This window comes from Oryx dammah, unplaced genomic scaffold (assembly GCF_014754425.2).
Source record: "Oryx dammah isolate SB20612 unplaced genomic scaffold, SCBI_Odam_1.1 HiC_scaffold_12, whole genome shotgun sequence".
Lineage (NCBI taxonomy): Eukaryota > Metazoa > Chordata > Mammalia > Artiodactyla > Bovidae > Oryx > Oryx dammah.
Genome location: NW_024070196.1, coordinates 9,960,357 through 9,980,554, shown reverse-complemented (window position 1 = coordinate 9,980,554; position 20,198 = coordinate 9,960,357). Strand labels below are relative to the sequence as shown.

General features: G+C 40.8%; 1 protein-coding gene across 2 annotated transcripts in view; it reads right to left on the bottom strand.

The window, feature by feature from the left end:
- The window catches only part of NR3C2 (nuclear receptor subfamily 3 group C member 2), a 428,013-nt gene that overhangs the window by 86,973 nt on the left and 320,842 nt on the right, over nt 1-20,198 (bottom strand). For both annotated transcript variants that reach the window (XM_040251354.1, XM_040251353.1), the window contains exons 5-6: nt 4,960-5,304; nt 2,576-2,720 (exon numbers count right to left, since the gene is read on the bottom strand). In XM_040251354.1, coding sequence (XP_040107288.1) covers nt 2,576-2,720; nt 4,960-5,304 — 490 coding nt within the window. The remainder of the gene's footprint in view (nt 1-2,575; nt 2,721-4,959; nt 5,305-20,198) is intronic.

Here is a 20,198-nt window from a genome sequence, read left to right as displayed (position 1 = left end):
GATAAAGTCTACACACATACAATGTGGAGTATTATCCAGCCGTGAAATGAAATTCTGATACCTGCTACAGTAAGGATGAACCTTGAAAACTTTATGCTAAGTGAAATAAGCCAGACCAAAAAAAAGGACACATATTACATGGTTCCATTTATATGAAATATCTAGAATAGGCAAGTTATCAGGGCTTTGGGGGAAAGGAGGATGCTGAGTTATTGCTCAACGGGTCTAGAGTTTCCGTTTGAGATGATGAAGAAAGTACTGGAGATGGGTGGTGATGGGAGCACCACGAAGTCAGTGTAATGAATGCTACTGTTGTACCACGAATGGTTAAAGCGGAACACTTTATATTAAACACATTTTACAATAAAGAATCAAAAGAGTCACTGAATAAGATTAAATGGATTATTTGAATCTTCTGTTAAAACCTGAAGGAGACATCTGGATGGAACTAAGAGATTCTAATTCACCCACATGTCCTCTTAAAGCAAAGACCCTCCTTAATATGGTTTCTTTTTTTCTTGGCCACATTGAGCAGCTTAGAGGATCTCAGTTCCCCAGCCAGGGATCAAACCTGGGCTCCCAGCAGTGGAAGCACAGTGGCCTAACCAGTGGACCCTTGGGGAATCCCAAAATGTTTTCCTTTTGGTTTATAGACCACATTGAAAAACAAGCTTCCTATTTAATAATATCAGCTGATTATTGAGGAAAACAAACAAATTAAAATGTGCATGTCAGTTGTCTGGCCTCACTTCATGCTTTTGGTAAAAATTTATGTACTCATAGAATTATTTGTTCTGATTGCCAAAAGAAGGGTCACCCCAGGAACCAACAACTGATGCTCCTAATTTATCTTGAACTAAAACTGCCTCTCTGGTCCACTATATTTGGGTGAAATGATTTTCTCAGGAAAACTACCACCAGTACAATTTAGGTATTTAGGCACTACGTGTCCACTGTGAATCTTTCATGTCCCTTCTCTCTCTTACCTCACCAATCTAATTCTCATCTGCTTCCTCTCCTATTTTCATATCTCTAGAGAGAGCCATCTGTTAGAATATGGCTGTGGTTACTATCATCATTCAAATGTTCCTTTTTATTTTAAGTATTTCTTGACCCAACAATTACAAAGAAGCATGGCTAGATATAAACATAAATGGAATGTGCTAATGTAGAATGCAAACAATATTAAAATGTTAAACTTAACACAGGGAGGAATTCATGGCCAAAGAAAAGTCTATTACAGTTCTTTCAATCTTTTTAAAATGCATGATAAAACTAAAAATGTTTCACTACAGAATAACATTTTGGCTTCTCTTACGATTGCAAAGAAGGGTAATTATGATTGTCATGAAAACACATTGAGCAGCTGTATACTGTTAACAAAAGAATCATTCTATGAACATGCTCAAAAACTGGCACTTTATACGCTCACATTTCCTAGAAATTAGACAGTCTTCCCAACTGGAGCAGACAGCAAAAGAGACGCCTTTCTATTAATCGTGGCTTTGTACCAATCAAGTTTTGGGAGCCAACTGGATTGTCTTTCTTTGGGACAATTTCTTACATATACTCAGACATGTGCATTATAATTTTATAAAAGGTAATTTTTAAGTTCTCAAATGATAGCTTTTTCTATTTGCTTTTTTTTTAAGTTTTAAAATTTTTTGGCCTTGCTGCATGGCATGTGGGATCTTAGTTCCCCAATAAAGGATCAGACCCATACCTACTGCAAAGAAACATGGGAGTCTTAACCACTGGACCACCAGGAAAGTCCTGATAGCTTTTTAACTCTTGAAAAATATTGGTGGGACTTCCCTACAGTGGATAGGAGTCCTCCTGCCAATGCGGGCGATATGGGTTCGATTCCTGGTCCGGGAAGATTCCACATGCCATGGAGGAGCTAAAGTCCACATGCCACAACTACTGAAGCCTGCACTCTAGAGCCTATGAGTCGCAACTATGGGGCCCATGGGCTACAACTGCTGAAGCCCACATGCCCTGGAACCTAAGCTCTATAATCAGAGGGGCCACTGCAAGAAGTCCATGCACTGCGAACAGAGAAAGTCCATGCACTGCTCACCACAACTAGAGAAAGCCTGCGTGCAGCAATGAAGACCCAGCACAACCAAAAAAACCACACACACATATCAGTGTATTCTTTCATAAAGGTACATCTGTTTAGAAATCATTTGGAGTCTTTTCTCCTAATTGTTACGATTGTTTGGATGGATGCGTGTGCTTTCACTTTGAGGGAAAGTAGTGAAATGTTTTCACGTTATCAGGAAAAGAACTGACTGCTTTTGAGTCGACCTTACAGGCTGGACCCCATTCACACACAGCATGAAATAAGTCAGGGTCTTTACCAATGGTATTTTGATAGATGCTGGCTTGTTATCTGTGCCATATTTGTGTCCACTCTTTTAAGAACAATGTACCATTATGTTCATTTGGATAAATTGTGATTTGACAACTGATTTCAATAAAACATTTGCTTCACTTAAAAAAAGAAATCATAAAAAAGCATAATGAATAACTCTTCAGTTTATTTTATGAAGGCTAATGAATAGGTACTTACTCATTAAAGACTAGGTCTGGTGCAAAATAGAGATACTGGCTGTTTGTATGTTTGTACGATCTCCAGCTCAAGGCAAATGACGACAGACACATCCAAGAATACTGGATGAGGGTTATTTGGTCCTCAAGAGGCAGGTTTTTAAATCCTGAAGAACAGAACAATTTACCACAGAAAACACTTAGCATTTAAGTACATCCCAGGAAGAAGCTTCTTAAGTCCACCCCCATTGCCCCCTCTCTTCTCATCGACTCAAAGCAATTCCACAGTTCCTTCCAGAGTACCTATCATGGACCTGGCCTTGTTTAAAATTTTATGTTAAATTCACTCTAAATTCTCAAGCAGCATAAACGGCCAGGGCAAAGAAAACTAAGATATCCTGGACGTTTCACTGTGGATGGTGGTCTGCCACCCTTAGTAAGATGGAAAGAATTTGTGTTAACCTGTGCCATTTGCTTCAGCCTACTCACAACTGATATCTTCAAAACCAAAGATAATTTAATGAGTCTTCTACTGCATACCTGCAATAGTGGTGGAAGATTTTAGTTTTCATGAAGTGAAGTGAAAGTCACTCAGTCCAGTATGACTCTGTGACCTCATGGCCTATAACCCACCAGGCTCCTTTGTCCATGGAATTCTCCAGGAAAGAATACTGGAGTGGGTTGCCACTTCCTTCTCCAGGGGATCTTCCTAACCCAGGGATCAAACCCAGGGCTCCCACATTGCAGGCAGGCTCTTTACTGTCTGAGCCACCAGGGAAGCCTGGTTTCCTGGTTAATTTTCATGAGTTTGCAGAGATTTAAAAAGTCTTATTCCTTGCTTCCCCTAGTCGGGAATAACCAGACTTTTGAGGCAGAATACGCATCCTTGGCAGGGCTTCCTCAATAGCTCCGTGGTAAAGAATCTGCCTGCAACGCAGGAGATGCGGGTTCAGTTCCAGGGTCAGGAAGAGGCCCTACAGAAGGAAATGGCAACCCTCTCCAGTATTCTTGCCTGGAGAATCCCAAACACAGAAGAGTCTGGCAGGCTACAGTCTATGGGGGTCTCAGAGTCAGACACGACTGAATAACCGAGCACGCATGTCCTCAAGCATCCTTGGCACTGGTCATGCCTCACTCAGTCTCCCTTTCTGGGCCTCAAGTCCTTCACTCGTTTCTTTTTCCACCCTCTGTACTCCAAGGGGCACCAGGGTATCCTTCTGTTCATGTAGTTTCACCTGGGCAAGCCTCCCTTCAAATAATTAGGGCTTCTGATTATCTTTTGTTTTATCACTGCTGGATGACCACAGGTCATCTAAGAAATGGCTTTGGATTAATGAACTGGGACAATGTGGTTGCAATTCTAAGCAATGTTTCCATAGATTAACAGGGACCTTATTAATAAAACTCTACAGCATAAAAAATGACTAAATTAGGAATTTCAAGGACAATTTAAAGGGTGCTGGAGGTAAGATATTTTCAGCAAGATGCAGAGTCCCCTAAAGTTTACTTGACAGGTCTTTTTCTAAAATTAATATTTATTGGAGTATAATTGATTTATAATATTGTGTTAGTTTCAGGTATATAGCAAAGTGAATCAGTTTATACACAGAATATATAACTTTATATATATATACAGTTATAATCAGGATATATATATATACCTTCATTCTTTTTTAGACTCTTTTCCCATAGAGGTCATTACAGAGTATTGAGTAGAGTTCCCTGTGCTACATATATTTTATATATAGATACATATAGTATGGGAGTGCATGCTCAGTTGCTTCATTCCTGTCTGACTCTTTGTGACCCTGTGGACCATAGTCCATCAGGCTCCTCCATCCATGGGATTCTTCAGGCAAGAATACTAGAGTGGGTTGCCATGTCCTTCTCCAGAGAATCTTCCCACTTCAGGGATTAAAACCAGGTGTCTTATATCTCCTGCACTGGCAGGTGGGTTCCTTACCACTAGCACCACCTGAAAAGCCCATATATAGTATATATACCTATTTCATATACAGCAATGTATACGTCTTAATTAACCTGGTTTAGGCTTAGATTAACTCTTGTTATGAGCTGCTAATAATGGGCTTATTTTGGGCTTTGACAACTAGAATGTGTTTTACCTTATTAATATTACCAGGATGAAATGTTCCATTTCAATCCTCAACATAAGAAATGCATACATTACATTAACACTAGAATACTTAACTCTAACTTCTCAAGAGAGATGAGCACACTCACCAGACTTTTTCTACACACTGAATTTGACATCGAGTTAAAAACAAAAAACTGGGTCTCAGGATTGAGACGAACGCTAACTCAATCGCACCGTTGCCTATGGTGCGCTCTGTGGCCCTGAGGCGCCCAGTCCAGGATGGAGCCCCAGAAAGGAGAGCCCATCCTTACCTGGAAGTACCTTCGCCCACTTCACAACTTGGATCATCTGCTTGCCGGCTAGGCGGTTGAGGGTGGAGAGCAGGTTTTCGGCCGTATCTGGTTTGGAGCCGTCATAGCCTGCATATACAATCTCGGGCTCGATGGTTTCAAGGATCATAGCAGGGGAAGGTGTGAGCGCTCGCGAGATTGTGGAGAGCTGCGGGACCAGCGCCGAGTTGACCGAGGGCTCCTGCGCAGGCGCGATGTATGTAGTGCCTTCCTCCGGGCTCTGGGGGGGCGGGGGTGGGGGTGGAGGCTGCTGCGCCTGTTCCTCGTGAATCCCTTTTAACTTCCCCAACTTCTTGGACTTTCGAGCTGTAAAAACAAAGTGATAAACAATAAGGGCAAATTAAGATTATGTTTGGCCTGATAAATATGTCAAGTACGGCACTTTCATATGTTACAGATAAATGAATGTTGTTAAGAGTTACAAGAGAAAAATTTTATTTTTTCATTTTGTGTCCATATGAGGGTCTGACTGTTCACTAAACTGGGATAATCATTTCATAATGTAAAGTCATTAAAATCATTAAGCTGCACACTGTAAACTTATATATAGTGCATGTGGGGCTTCCCTAGTGGTAAAGAATCCGCCTGCGATGCAGGAGACCTGGATTCTACCCTGGGCTGGGAAGATCCCTTGGAGAAGGGAAAGACTACCCACTCCAGTATTCTGGCCTAGAGAATTCCATAGCATGGGGTAGCAAAGAGTCAGACAGGACAGAGCGACTTTCACTTTCTTTCAGGTCACTTTAGTGGTGTCCCTCTCTTTGGGACCCTGGACTGTAGCCCACTGGGCTTCTCTGTCCATGGGAATCTCCAGGCAAGAATACTGGAGTGAGCTACCACAGTGCTGCTTCTGCTGCTGCTAAGTCGCTTCAGTCGTGTCCGACTTTGTGCAACCCCATGGACGGCAGCCCACCTGGTTCCCCCATCCTTGGGATTCTCCAGGCAAGAACACTGGAGTGAGTTGCCAGTTCCTTCTCCAATGCATGAAAGTGAGAAGTGAAAGTGAAGTCGCTCAGTACCATAGTGTTATATGTCAATTATTACCTCAATAAAAATGAAAGGCAATAAACAGTACCAAAAGAGTTAAATAAAAGGTTATGTTGGGGATACTGTCCATGAGGTAAATTGCAATCAAATATTAACTTATATGGAGAAGGCAATGGCACCCCACTCCAGTACTCTTGCCTGGAGAATCCCATGCACGGAGGAGCCTGGAAGGCTGTAGTCCATGGGGTCGCTGAGGGTCAGACACGACTGAGCGACTTCACTTTCACTCTTCACTTTCATGCATTGGAGAAGGAAATGGCAGCCCACTCCAGTGTTCTTGCCTGCAGAATCCCAGGGACGGGGGAGCCTGGTGGGCTGCCGTTTCTGGGGTCGCACAGAGTCGGACACGACTGAAGCGACTTAGCAGCAGCAGCAGCAGCATTAACTTATATTGATGAAAACATATTTTTTCTCTAAAGATGTCTTGTTATATTGGTAGGAACAGTCGTCTTCCAACATTTTTCTTATACCAGGCATTGTCCTCTATGCTTTCTATAAATTAACCACTTTAATTCTCGAAGCCAGGCTTCAGCAATACGTGAACCGTGAACTCCCTGATGTTCAAGCTGGTCTTAGAAAAGGCAGAGAAACCAGAGATCAAATTGCAAATATCCGCTGGATCATGAAAAAAGCAAGAGAGTTCCAGAAAAACATCTATTTCTGCTTTATTGATTATGCCAAAGCCTTTGACTGTGTGGATCACAATAAACTGTGGAAAATTCTGAAAGAGATGGGAATATCAGACCACTTAACCTGCCTCTTGAGAAATCTGTATGCAGGTCAGGAAGCAACAGTTAGAACTGGACATGGAACAACAGACTGGTTCCAAATAGGAAAAGGAGTATGTCAAGGCTGTATATTGTCACCCTGCTTATTTAACTTCTACGCAGAGTACATCATGAGAAACGCTGGAATGGAAGAAGCACAAGCTGGAATCAAGATTGCTGGGAGAAATATCAATAACCTCAGATATGCAGATGACACCACCCTTATGGCAGAAAGTGAAGAGGAACTAAAAAGCCTCTTGATGAAAGTGAAAGAGGAGGGCAAAAAAGTTGGTTTAAAGCTCAACATTCAGAAAACGAAGATCATGGCATCCAGTCCCCTCACTTCATGGGAGATAGATGGGGAAACAGTGGAAACAGTGTCAGACTTTATTTTGGGGGGCTCCAAAATCACTGCAGATAGTGACTGCAGTCATGAAATTAAAAGATGCTTACTCCTTGGAAGAAAAATTATGACCAACCTAGAAAGCATATTCAAAAGCAGAGACATTACTTTGCCGACTAAGGTCCGTCTAGTCAAGGCTGTTGTTTTTCCATTAGTCATGTATGGATGTGAGAGTTGGGCTGTGAAGAAAGCTGAATGCCAAAGAATTGATGCTTTTGAACTGTGGTGTTGGAGAAGACTCTTGAGAGTCCCTTAAACTGCAAGGAGATCCAACCAGTCCATTCTGAAGGAGATCAACCCTGGGATTTCTTTGGAAGGAATGATGCTAAGGCTGAAGCTCCAGTACTTTGGCCACCTCATGCGAAGAGTTGACTCATTGGAAAAGACTCTGACGCTGGGAGGGATTCGGGGCAGGAGGAGAAGGGGATGACTGAGGATAAGATGGCTGGATGGCATCACTGACTCGATGGACATGAGTCTGAGTGAACTCCGGGAGATGGTGATGGACAGGGAGGCCTGGTGTGCTGCGATTCATGGGGTCGCAAAGAGTTGGACATGACTGAGTGACTGAACTGAACTGAACTATCACAATTCTCATTTTATAATGAGGAAACTGAGACCAGGAGGGCTGAGAAGTCTGTCCAAGATCACACAGCTAGCATGTATAAAATAGATGTAAGAGTTCAGAGGAAGGATAAGTTACTTCAGATGTTATCAAGTTATATATGCCACAACCAAATCTTTTATAAATAAAAAATTCCCACCTATTATCCACCAGAGGTGGCAACAAGAGCTAGTCTGACCTGAGTGAACTTACTGTCTGAGCCCTGTCTCTGCTCCCTCTAATTAGTTTTCCCTGGCCCTTGACTTGTTCCCCTTTGTTGCTTCTCTGTCACCTGATCTTCTTGCTGTGGCCTACATGTAACCAATTGCTTACTCAGAGTAGTTATTTTGTGCAAATGCTGTTAGACCAGGATCCCCAGCTATACTGTGTACTGCTGAGACATAAGGGTTGGGTGTTCCTCCTCTTTGACAGCCCCCACGTCACCTTGGTAAATGTTACGCCTGCACAAGTAATTTACACATTTCCACTGAATGAATGGGGTTGCAATCAACCCCAAAGCAAGACAACAGAAGGGAAGAAATGAAGTATCTAGAGAATTCCAAATTGGAGTGCTAACTAGTAAATGTACAGGAAATTAATGCTATTAAAAAAGGCAGGTGTGAGTTATACCATTACACAATCTTTAAAAATCTCTCCTACGAATTTTTTTTACTATAAATAAACAATTCACATATCACATGGTCTATAATTTAAAGAGACCACAAAATACTGTACAGGAATACCACTTTAGAGTTCCAGGAGAATATATGTACAAGAGACCATGTTCTAATTTATTTAGAACAGTCCTGGTTTAGATCAATTTGGTTTATGCTTATTTTCCAGCATGATTATTAGTAAGTGCCCCCTTTTACTCCTAAAAGTACCACATTTTGGACAACAAATAATGCGTTCATCTTAATTAAAACTAAAGAATCAGTATTAACTTTAAGCAACTGCTTACAAATTTTTTATTGAAGTATAGTTGATTTACAGTGTTGTGTTAATTTCTGCAGTACAGCAAAGTGTCTCAGGTATACACACACATATTTCATATTCTTTTCCATTATGGTTTATCATAGGATATTGAATATATTTCCCTGTGCTATACAGGACTTTTAGTTATCCATTCTATATATAGTACTTTGCATCCGCTAATTCCAAACTCCCCAAACTTCCCTCTCCCCAACCCTGCTCCCTTGGCAACCACATGTCTGTTCTATGTGAGTCTGTTTCTGCTTCATAGATAGGTTCATTTGTGCTGTATTTTACATTCCACACGTAAATGGTATCATATGGTATCTGTCTTTCACTCTCTGACTTAGTTTGCTTAGTATGTTAATCCCAAGTTCCATCCATGTTGCTGCAAATAGCATTCTTTTGTTCTTTTTAATGACTCGGTAATATTCCACCATATGTATGTACCACTTCTTCTTTGTCCACTCATCTCCCGATGGACATTCAGGTTGTTTCCATGTCTTGCCAGTTGTAAATGGTGCAACAGCAAGTGCTTTTCATTCACATTTCTCTTGATGGCTCAGGCATGCAGAAGAGATCCCTCTATGCGTGACAAGTGAGTCTTCTCTCTGTTCTCCATGGGGTACTCCAGTTTTGTCCAGGAATAGGTACTGATTTAATAACAGAAGTCTATCTTTGCTTGAGTGGGTTTTTTTCTTCTGTGATCAATGGGATGTTAATGTGGGTTCCGGTTTTGTATTGAACTTTGGGCTTCCCAGGTGGTGCCAAAGAATCTGTCTGCCAATGCAGAAGTCGCAAGAGATGAAGGTTCGATTCCTGGGTTGGGAAGATCTCCTGGAGAAGGAAATGGCAACCCACTCCAACATGCTGGCCTAAGAAGTCCAAAGGACAGAGGAGCCTGGTAGGCTACAGTCCATCGGGTCGCAAAAGAGTTGGACACAACTTAGAAACTAAACAAGAGCAACAATGATAGAGATGGTAAAAGAAAGATGGGGGTGGGGTAGGAGAACTGGAAGGTAGATGAGAGGGTTGGTGGGTAGATAGCAGGTGGGTGGGGTTGATGAAGAGTTTACTAGATAATGGGAAAGATGGGTGAATGAGTGAATAAATGAATAATAGAGAAAGCTCAGAAATGCCAAATGAGTTTCATTTCAATTCAGTTCAGTTGCTCAATCATGTCTGACTCATTGTGACCCCATGGACTGCAGCACGCCAGGTTTCCCTGTCCATCACTATCTCCTGGAGCTTGCTCAAACTCATGTCATCGAGTTAGTGATGCCATCTGACCATTTCATCCCGTTATCCCTTTCTCCTCCTGCCTTCAATCTTTCCCAGCATTAGGGTCTTTTCCAATGAGTCAGTTCTTTTCATTCAGCTCCAGCATCAGTCCTTCCAATGAATATTCAGGGCTGATTTCCTTTAGGATTGACTAGTTTGATCTCCTTGCAGTCCAGAGGACTCTCAAGAGTCTTCTCCAACACCGCAGTTCAAAAGCATCAATTCTTCAGTGCTCAGCTTTCTTTATGGTCCAACTCTCACATCTAAATGAGTTTAGAGCTCTGGTAATAACTTGCTTTGCAACTGTAAGCTTTTCCATTTTATTAAGTAATTTATTTTTAAACTCTTGAAGTACCAGACATCTTCAACTTAGTTCTAACATGAATGGGGAACTTACAGGATGCAAATTTAACATACAGTAGAGCTTTGCAACCTAGACAGCATATTAAAAAGCAGATACATTACTTTGCCAACAAAGGTCTGTCTAGTCACAGCTATGGTTTTTCCAGTAGTCACGTATGGATGTGAGAGCTGGACTATAAAGAAAGCTGAGTGCCAAAGAACTGATGCTTTTGAACTGTGGTGTTGGAAAAGACTCTTGAGAGTCCCTTGGACTGCAAGGAGATCCAACCAGTCCATCCTAAAGGAAATCAGTCCTGAATATTCATTGCAGGACTGATGCTGAAGCTGAAACTCCAGTACTTTGGCCACTTGTTGCGAAGAGATGACTCACTGGAAAAGACCCTGATGCTGGGAAATACTGAAGGCGAGAGGAGAAGGGGATGACAGAGGATGAGATGGTTGGATGGCATCACCAACTCAACAGACATGAGTTTCAGTAAACTCTGGGAGTTGGTGATGGATAGTAAAGTAATGCTCAAAATTCTCCAAGCCAGGCTTTAGGAATACATGAACCGTGAACTTCCTGATGTGCAAGCTGGTTTTAGAAAAGGCAGAGGAACCAGAGATCAAATTGCCAACATCTGCTGGATCATGGAAAAAGCAAGAGAGTTCCATAAAAACATCTATTTCTTCTTTATTGACTATGCCAAAGCCTTTGACTGTGTGGATCACAATAAACTGTGGAAATCCTGAAAGAGATGCAAATACCAGACCACCTGACCTGCCTCTTGAGAAATCTGTATGCAGGTCAGGAAGCAACAGTTAGAATTGGACATGGAACAACAGTCTGGTTTCAAATAGGAAAATGAGTACATCAAGGCTGTATATTGTCACCCTGCCTATTTAACTTCTATGCAGAGTACATCATGAGAAACGCTGGACTGGAAGAAACACAAGCTGGAATCAAGACTGCCGGGAGAAATATCAATAACCTCAGATGTGCAGAGGACACCACCCTTATGGCAGAAGGTGAAGAGGAACTAAAAAGCCTCTTGATGAAAGTGAAAGAAGAGAGTGAAAAAGTTCGCTTAAAGCTCAATATTCAGAAAACTAAGATCATGGCATCCGGTCCCATCAGTTCATGGGAAATAGATGGGGAAACTGGAAACAGCGTCAGACTTTATTTTTTGTGCTCCAAAATCACTTCAGATGGTGACTGCAGCCATGAAATTAAAAGATGCTTACTCCTTGGAAGGAAAGTTATGACCAACCTAGAAAGCATATTCAAAAGGAGAGACATTACTTTGCCGACTAAGGTCCGTCTAGTCAAGGCTGTGGTTTTTCCATTAGTCATGTATGGATGTGAGAGTTGGACTGTGAAGAAGGCTGAGCGTCGAAGAATTGATGCTTTTGAACTGTGGTGTTGGAGAAGACTCTTGAGAGTCCCTTGGACTGCAAGGAGATCCAACCAATCCATTCTGAAGGAGATCAGCCCTGGGATTTCTTTGGAAGGAATGATGCTAAAGCTGAAACTCCAGTACTTTGGCCACCTCATGCAAAGAGTTGACTCATTGGAAAAGACTCTGATGCTGGGAGGGATTGGGGGCAGGAGGAGAAGGGGATGACCCAGGATGAGATGGCTGGATGGTATCACTGACTCGATGGACGTGAGTCTGAGTAAACTCCCGGAGTTGGTGATGGACAGGGAGGCCTGGCGTGCTGCGATTCATGGGGTTGCAAAGAGTTGGACACGACTGAATGACTGAACTGAACTGAGCTGAGACCTATGCCACACCAATTAACTTGATTTTCAAAATAACCATTCATGCTTGTCATTAATACCACTTTCATCACAAAAGCACTTACTGATACAGATAAAAGACAAGTCACTATCCAACCACAGACATATCTGCCACCCATTCATTAAATGTTGAAGCTGGGCTTAAGAGATGAATAAGATGTCATTCTTATCTTTAAGGAGTTTGAAATTAGCAATTAACAGTTTAAAATATTCAATTATTTCAGATCATTTCATTTCTCATGGACTGTCTCCTTCAATAAAAGAGGCAGGAAAATCTGAGTTTTAGGACTGTCTGAATGAGCAGCAGATGCAGTCTATTTACATATGTTAAAGGAGAGCTGCTGACAAAGTACTGCCCAGCAGTTCTGAGTGTACAGCAGGGAACCAAGATGCTTCTGATGAAGGAATGAGTGAATGAACCGAAGGAAAAATCATTACTAAATGCCTCAGCAACTAGGCCAAACCGAGAAGGAGAAGAAAAGAATCAAACATGCAGATAATCCCAAATGCTGGTCAACGGATGACTCTATAAGAGCTTGAGAAAATCCTCGATTGCACAGATTAGCCATTTGAGGAGTCAGATATTTGGAACTAACTGTTTCTGTGTCACATAAAGTTCTCTCTAAGCCTTAACTGATTCATCCAAAAAATGAGAATGACAGTGATTCTATCCCTGATTTCACAGAGGGCTACATGGATAAGAAAACTAAAACAATGCTGAAAATTATTATTAACCTCTGAAAGAGTGCTTCAACATTACTTTCATTCTTTCACATAATTTCACAGATATTAAAACTATTCCAGTTCATTAAAATGTCCTTACTCTTTAGAAGACTACATCTAATGATAGCTAACATTTGATTGACAAGAAATAGCTAAGGGTGGTATTCTCAAATTTTATTAAAAGTTATATTTGCTTGCAAATTAATTATGAGATTCATACTGGTTTTAGGCCTTCAATCTATAATGCTGCATCTATTTTCATGACTGATTTAAGGTCAATGTTATGAAACATGAAGAATGCTTAATATTTTCTCTAGCATTTATACACAAGGTTGTGGTGTATAGCAGCTATTGAGATAGTCTATAGATTGTTTAGCATTTCAGCTACATTTAATTTTATGTTATGATCTTATATGTGGGATACCTGTAATTGAGTAATTATCTCTATGTCCTTAAACAGTTCAAGAAAATAAATATTTTCAGTGTGTAGATTCTTCAGCCAAGTGTTTCATCCAATATCTTTTTCTAAAAGAGTATAGTTACATAATAATATTACTCAAAGTAGCCCTTCTAAAATGCTTGAAAATTTTATACTGTTCTCCAACACATGCGGTGTTCTAAAATTAGAGTTCCTGAAAGTTGTTAATGTCTCATGTATTCCTATAACATCACTTTCTGTGATGCTTGTGGGTATTCAATAATATGTTTGTTGACTAAATTTATTTCATTATCGCCTTGTAACACATTTGAATAAACTATTACATATATAATGTATTAATTTACCTCTGTGCAGGAAATGCAGACAAGTTTCTGAGATTTTAGGATAAAATTCCTGAATTGTTATTATTCCTTTTCAATCTATAGAGTTATTACTCTGAAAATCTCACAACTAAAATAATAATAAACTCAATTTACTGAGCACTTATGTACCAAGCACTGTTCAAAACAACTTCTAATGGTCTTAAGCATTCCAATGCAAACCAGGACCCTATGGTTAGGCAATTATTAGTTTCATTTTACAGGTGGAGAAACTGATGCACAGAGATAGTGTTTCTTTAAGGTTGCAGGGTTGCTGAACAGCAGAGCTAGGTTTGGAATCTGGTCATAGCTCAGAGCCCACACTCTTTAAGATTTAAAAAAAAAATAATTTATTTATTTTAATTGGAGGCTAATTACTTTACAATATTGTGGTGGTTTTTGCCATACATGGACATGAATCAGCCATGGGGGTCGATGTGTCCCCCTGTCCCCAAACCCCCTCCACATCCCTCCCCATCCCTCTGGGTTGTCCCAGTGCACTGGCTTTGAGTGCCCTGTTTCATGCATAATCAAACTTGGATTGGTCATCTATTTCACATGTTGGAGAAGACTCTTGAGAGTCCCTTGGACTGCAAGGAGATCCAACCCATCTAAAGGAGATCAGTTTTGGGTGTTCTTTGGAAGGACTGATGCTAAAGCTGAAACTCCAATATTCTGGCCACCTGATGTGAAGAGTTGACTCATTGGAAAAGACCCTAATGCTGGGAGGGATTGGGGGCAGGAGGAGAAGGGGACGACAGAGGATGAGATGGCTGGATGGCATCATGGACTCGATGGACGTGAGTCTGAGTGAACTCCGGGAGCTGGTGACGGACAGGGAGGCCTGGCGTGCTGCGATTCATGGGGTTGCAAAGAGTCAGACACGACTGAGCGACTGAACTGAACTGAATATACATGTTTCAGTGCTATATCATCCCACCCTCACCTTCTCCCACAGAGTCCAAAAGTCTGTTCTTTCCATCTGTGTCTCTTTTGCTGTCTTGCATATAGGGTCCTCATTACCATCTTTCTAAATTCCATAATATGTGTTAGTATACTGTATTGGTGTTTTTCTTTCTGACTTACTTTACTTTGAATAATAGGCTCCAGTTTCATCCACCTCAGAACTGACACAAATGCATTCTTTACAGCAGCTGAGTAATACTCCATTGTGTATACGTACCACACCTTTCTTATCCATTCGCCTGCTGATGGACATCCAGGTTGATTCCATGTTCTGGTTATTGTAAACAGTGCTACGATGAACATTGGGGTACACGTGTCTTTCAACTCGATAGTTTCCTTGGTGTGTATGTCCAGCAGTGGGATTGCTGGGTCGTATGGCACTTCTATTTCCAGTTTTTTAAGCAATCTCCACACTGTTCTCCATAGTGGCTGTACCAGTTTGCATTCTCATCAACACTGTAAGAGAGTTCCCTTCTCTCCACACCCTCTCCAGCATTTATTGTTTGTAGATGTTTTGATAGCAGCCATTATGACCAGTGTGAGATGATACCTGACTGTGGTTTTGATTTGCATTTCTCTTATGATGAATGCTGTTGAGCATCTTTTCATGTGTTTGTTTGCCATCTGTGTGTCTTCTTTGGAGAAATGTCTGTTTAGTTCTTTGGCCCATTTTTTGATTGGGTCATTTGTTTTTCCTGCATTGGGCTGCATGAGCTGCTTGTATATTTTTGAGATTAATTTTTTGTCAGTTGCTTTGTTTGCTATTATTTTCTCCCATTCTGAAGGCTGTCTTTTTACCTTGCTTATAGTTTTCTTTGTTGTGCAAAAGCTTTTAAGTTTAATTAGGTCCCATTTGTTTATTTTTGATTTTATTTCCATTACTCTGGGAGGTGGGTCATGGAGGATCTTGCTGTGATTTATGTCAGAGAGTGTTTCGCCTATGTTTTCCTCTAGGAGTTTTATAGTTTCTGGTCTTATATTTAGATATTTAATCCATTTTGAGTTTATTTTTGTGTATGGTGTTAGAAAGTGTTCTAATTTCATTCTTTTACAGGTGGCTGACCAGTTTTCCCAGCATCATTTGTTAAAGAGATTGTCTTTTCTCCATTGTATATGTTTGCCTCCTTTGTCAAAGATAAAGTGTCCATAGGTGCGTGGATTTATCTCTGGGCTTTCTATTTTGTTCCACTGATCTATATTTCTGTCTTTGTGCCAGTACCATACTGTCTTTATGACTGTAGCTTTGTAGTATAGTCTCAAGCCAGACAGGTTGAGTCCCCCAATTCTGTTCTTTCTCAAGACTGCTTTGGTTATTCAAGGTTTCTTGCATTTATATACAAATTGTGAAATTATCTGTTCTAGTTCTGTGGAAAACACCATTGGTAGCTTGATAGAGATTGCGTTGAATCTATAGATTGCTTTGGGTAGTATACTCATTTCACTATATTGAGTCTTCTGATCCATCTATTTGTGGGATCTTTGATTTCTTTCATTAGTGTTTTATAGTTTTCTATATATAGGTCTTCTGTCTCTTTAGGTAAATTTATTCCTACATATTTTTTTCTTTTCATTGCATGTGAATGTGATTGTTTCCTTAATTTCTTGTTCTGTTTTTTAATTGTTAGTGTATAGGCATGCAAGGGATTTCTGTGTATTAATTTTATACCCTGCAATTTTACTATATTCATTGATTAGCTCTAGTAATTTTCTGGTGGAGTCTTTAGGGTTTTCTATGTAGAGGATCATGTCATCTGCAAACAGTGAGAGTTTTACTTCTTCTTTTCCAATCTGGATTCCTTTTATTTCTTTTTAGTCTCTGATTTCTGTGGCTAAAACTTCCAAAACTATGTTGAGTAGTAGTGGTGAGAGTGGGCACCCTTGTCTTGTTCCTGACTTTAGAGGAAATGCTTTCAATTTTTTGCCACTGAGGATAATGTTTGCTGTGGGTTTATCATATATGGTTTTTATTATGTTGAGGTATGTTCCTTCTATGCCTGATTTCTGGAGAGTTTTTCTTTTTAATCATAAATGGATGTTGAATTTTGTCAAAGGTCTTCTCTGTGTCTACTGAGATAATCATATGGCTTTTATCTTTCAATTTGTTAATGTGGTGTATCACGTTGATTGATTTGCAAATACTGAAGAATCCTTGCATCCCTGGGATAAAGCCAGAGCCCACATTCTTAACCTCTACGATAAGCAGTCTCCTAATCCTTTTCTCTTTATCTAATTTTTTTTCACACTTAAAGATTAGCACCAGCTTCAAATCCAAGTGTATAATTAAGATGTATGCTAATTAAACAGGAAAATTTTTGGCCAAAGATACTTAATGAGCATGTTTCTATTATCCAGAGCATCCGTGAACATAAATTTCGGGTCTTATCACTACCTACCACCTTACTAAATTAACATGGAGTTAATGACCTCTGGGCTTGGGAACTCATGTTTCCAGGTGGCCACAGACACACTTCATTTCTTAACTGCCAGCAATAGTTGCAGGGTGGGTGGGTGAGTATTAATATGTCTGTGAACATCTCTAGTCCCACATGGGCCTAGAGGAATTTTCATTTGTTTACCTGGATGTCACAGTAATGTTATATACTTAGCAATTGCCCCCACTACCAAGTCCTTAATTATTAGCAGCATCTTGGTGGCCACTTTCTCCTGGCACGGCTGGGGGACAGAATGCTATAGACTGTCCATGAACTATTCCCTCAGGAGCTGTGAAATGGAGGCCCTGCTTCTATCCAGACTGATAAGCACAACAGCAGGCAGGAAGCAGCTGATGGGACCCTATAAAAATTGTGAAAAGTTCCCGATGGGGTCTCAAGATGCACAAAGGTCCTGAAACATGCCCTGACTTCCCTTCTGGTTTGCTCTGCCTCCTGAGGCCCACCTGGCCTGCTATACATCCTTTTGACCAACTATCAGTGTGCAGAACAATGGCTGGCTAGAAATGATACGGATAGCTTCTGCATCTCCCAGGAAAATGATGAGATACACGGGGCTATCATGGTACTTTCATCATGATCCTTGTCAAGTGTGTTCAATTACAGATTCTTTACAGACTTCTAGATGGGTCGTCAGGACATTTTTTTTGGCCCCCTCCAATCTAACGTAGAATAAAAGACTGATGGGGAGCTTTTTCAATCACAACATTGCACTGGAAACATTTCAAGGGAGAATTGTGTCATTTTAGAAATGCTTCATGTCATGTCTTGAAATTTTAGGTCTTGGCAGTAAATATTAGGATATATTGAGGTTATATGAAAACATGTATTTTTCTGTTCACAGGCCAAATGTAATTACTCGTTTAAGCCCACAGGACAATACCAGCATCCAGCCTGTCTTCTCTCTTTCACAGACCCTGTTTCTTGCTACTTTCCTCCTGATCGTGCTTACCCATTTTCCTCATCCTCTTCATCCACGTGATTTCTCTCTTTCTCCCTTGAGTGGAGGAAGATGCTCCGAGTTAAGGGGAAAAAAAACTAGGTATTTTTATGTCATGATATCAAATGAAGGAATGTCATCTTCCTACAGATTTAACTGTTTGGCAGAAAAACTTCTCTGGTTTTTACCAACAGAAAAAAGAGCATTGATGTTTCTCAAAGCCACACACATGAACAGAACTGGTGTGAGGGTCAGGGGCATAAATAAATAAATCATTAGCTGCTCAAGTGATAATAAGGAAGTGGCATTCCAGTTGCTTATAAATCTCTTTGAGTGGTTAAAGAACCTGAAAACTGAGTTTTCTTAAAAGCATCCCTAGATATGCTCACATTAATATACATAATTTAATAAATCATGTATATCACAGGCATTATTGATTTTTATTAGTATAAAAAACATGCTAAAGCAAACTCAAACCCAACCTTGGACCATCATACACATACACCAGTGGTAACTAAATGAGGTGATGGGCACATTAATTAGCTCAATTGTGGGATTCATTACACAGGTATATTGCTGCCATAATACCATACTGTCCATGTTAAATATATATAACTTTTGTCAATCATAACCTCACTAGATCTGGGGCAGAGACAATCCAGATTAGTGGATCTCCATATGAGTGAGTGAGTGAAATTGCTCAGTCATGTCCAGCTCTTTGCAATCCCATGGACTGTAACCTACCAGGCTCCTCCATCTGTGGAATTTTCCAGGCAAGAGTATTGGAGTGGGCTGCCATTTCCTTCTCCAGGGGATCTTCCCAACCCAGGGATCGAACCCAGGTCTCCTGTGTTGCAGGCAGACACTTTACCATCTGAACCACCAGGGAAGCCCAGAAGATACAGGTATATATAGGATCACCATATATTACCTTTTATTGTGTATATAAAGATAACCATAGCTAGCTCTAGCTCTAATAAACATAATTTTGTCACTATTGTTGTAGCATACATTTATCCATCACTTCACGAGTAACTGATATTCACCCACTGTGTAGAAAGTGCCCTGATTTTGTGAGCAATGAGATGATAAATAACAAAAATAACAAAATCTGAGCCCAGACCATCACTTACCATCATGGGGAAGCTGGATCAATACATAAGAAAGTAGTTATGTTTATAAAGCAGGCTATGATAAGTCTGGGGTCAGTGTTCCTGATTATACATGTGTTGAGTCAGACAATGGCAGGGAGATGTTGGTTTACGTTTCTATGAGCATTCCTACTTTCCTGCATCCCTCTGTGTTAATTCCCACTGTGCCTTGGTGCGCTTCAGGTGTGATTCACAGGAGGGCTTGCTCCATTCCACGGTAAGCATGGCTGACACACTCTCAGAGGAGAGGCCCTCAGACCAGAAGCCAGATCCGAGTAGAGACGCAAGGAATCTGAGCGAGACTGAGTAAGGGGCCACTGATTTTGCAGACACAGTGACAAGGTTATAGAAAATATATTCTGATACCTTCCCTGCTGGAGACAAGGATTCAGAAAGGGGCAAAGACAGCAGCTGCCTGTGTGATACTCCCTGGGCTAGATGGATGATTAACATGATGGTTTTTATGGCATTTATATTTTCTGTGATTATATTCTTTTTTTTCTCCTTTAATACTTAGAAACATTTTTTACCTCCCATTTTTCCTTTCACTGCCAGTCAGAATCAGGAATGTCTGCACATGAAAGGATGTGTCGGGGGGGGTGGGTTTCCATCTCTGGCCAGAGTTCTGAAGGTGAGGCAACAAGTCTCTGAGGCTGGCAAGGCCGGGACAGCATGAAACCAAGCAAATATCTCAGAAGATGAGACAGAAGGTCTGAGAAGTGGCCTCTTGGTGATAGCTTCTAAATAATGGAGAAAATTTCCAGTACTTTCTTCTGCTGAAACCTTTGCTAGTTTGGTACTAAAATGAGAGAGAATGCCACTGGACTGAGTGGCAGGGTGCTGAGCCACTGTAATTCCAAAACTCCTTTGAGCATAGTTTTAAAGAATTGCAGGCAGTAGCGGGGAAGGGAGGTAGCTAGCGCCCCATGGCCGGGTGAGGTGGACAATGGGTTTA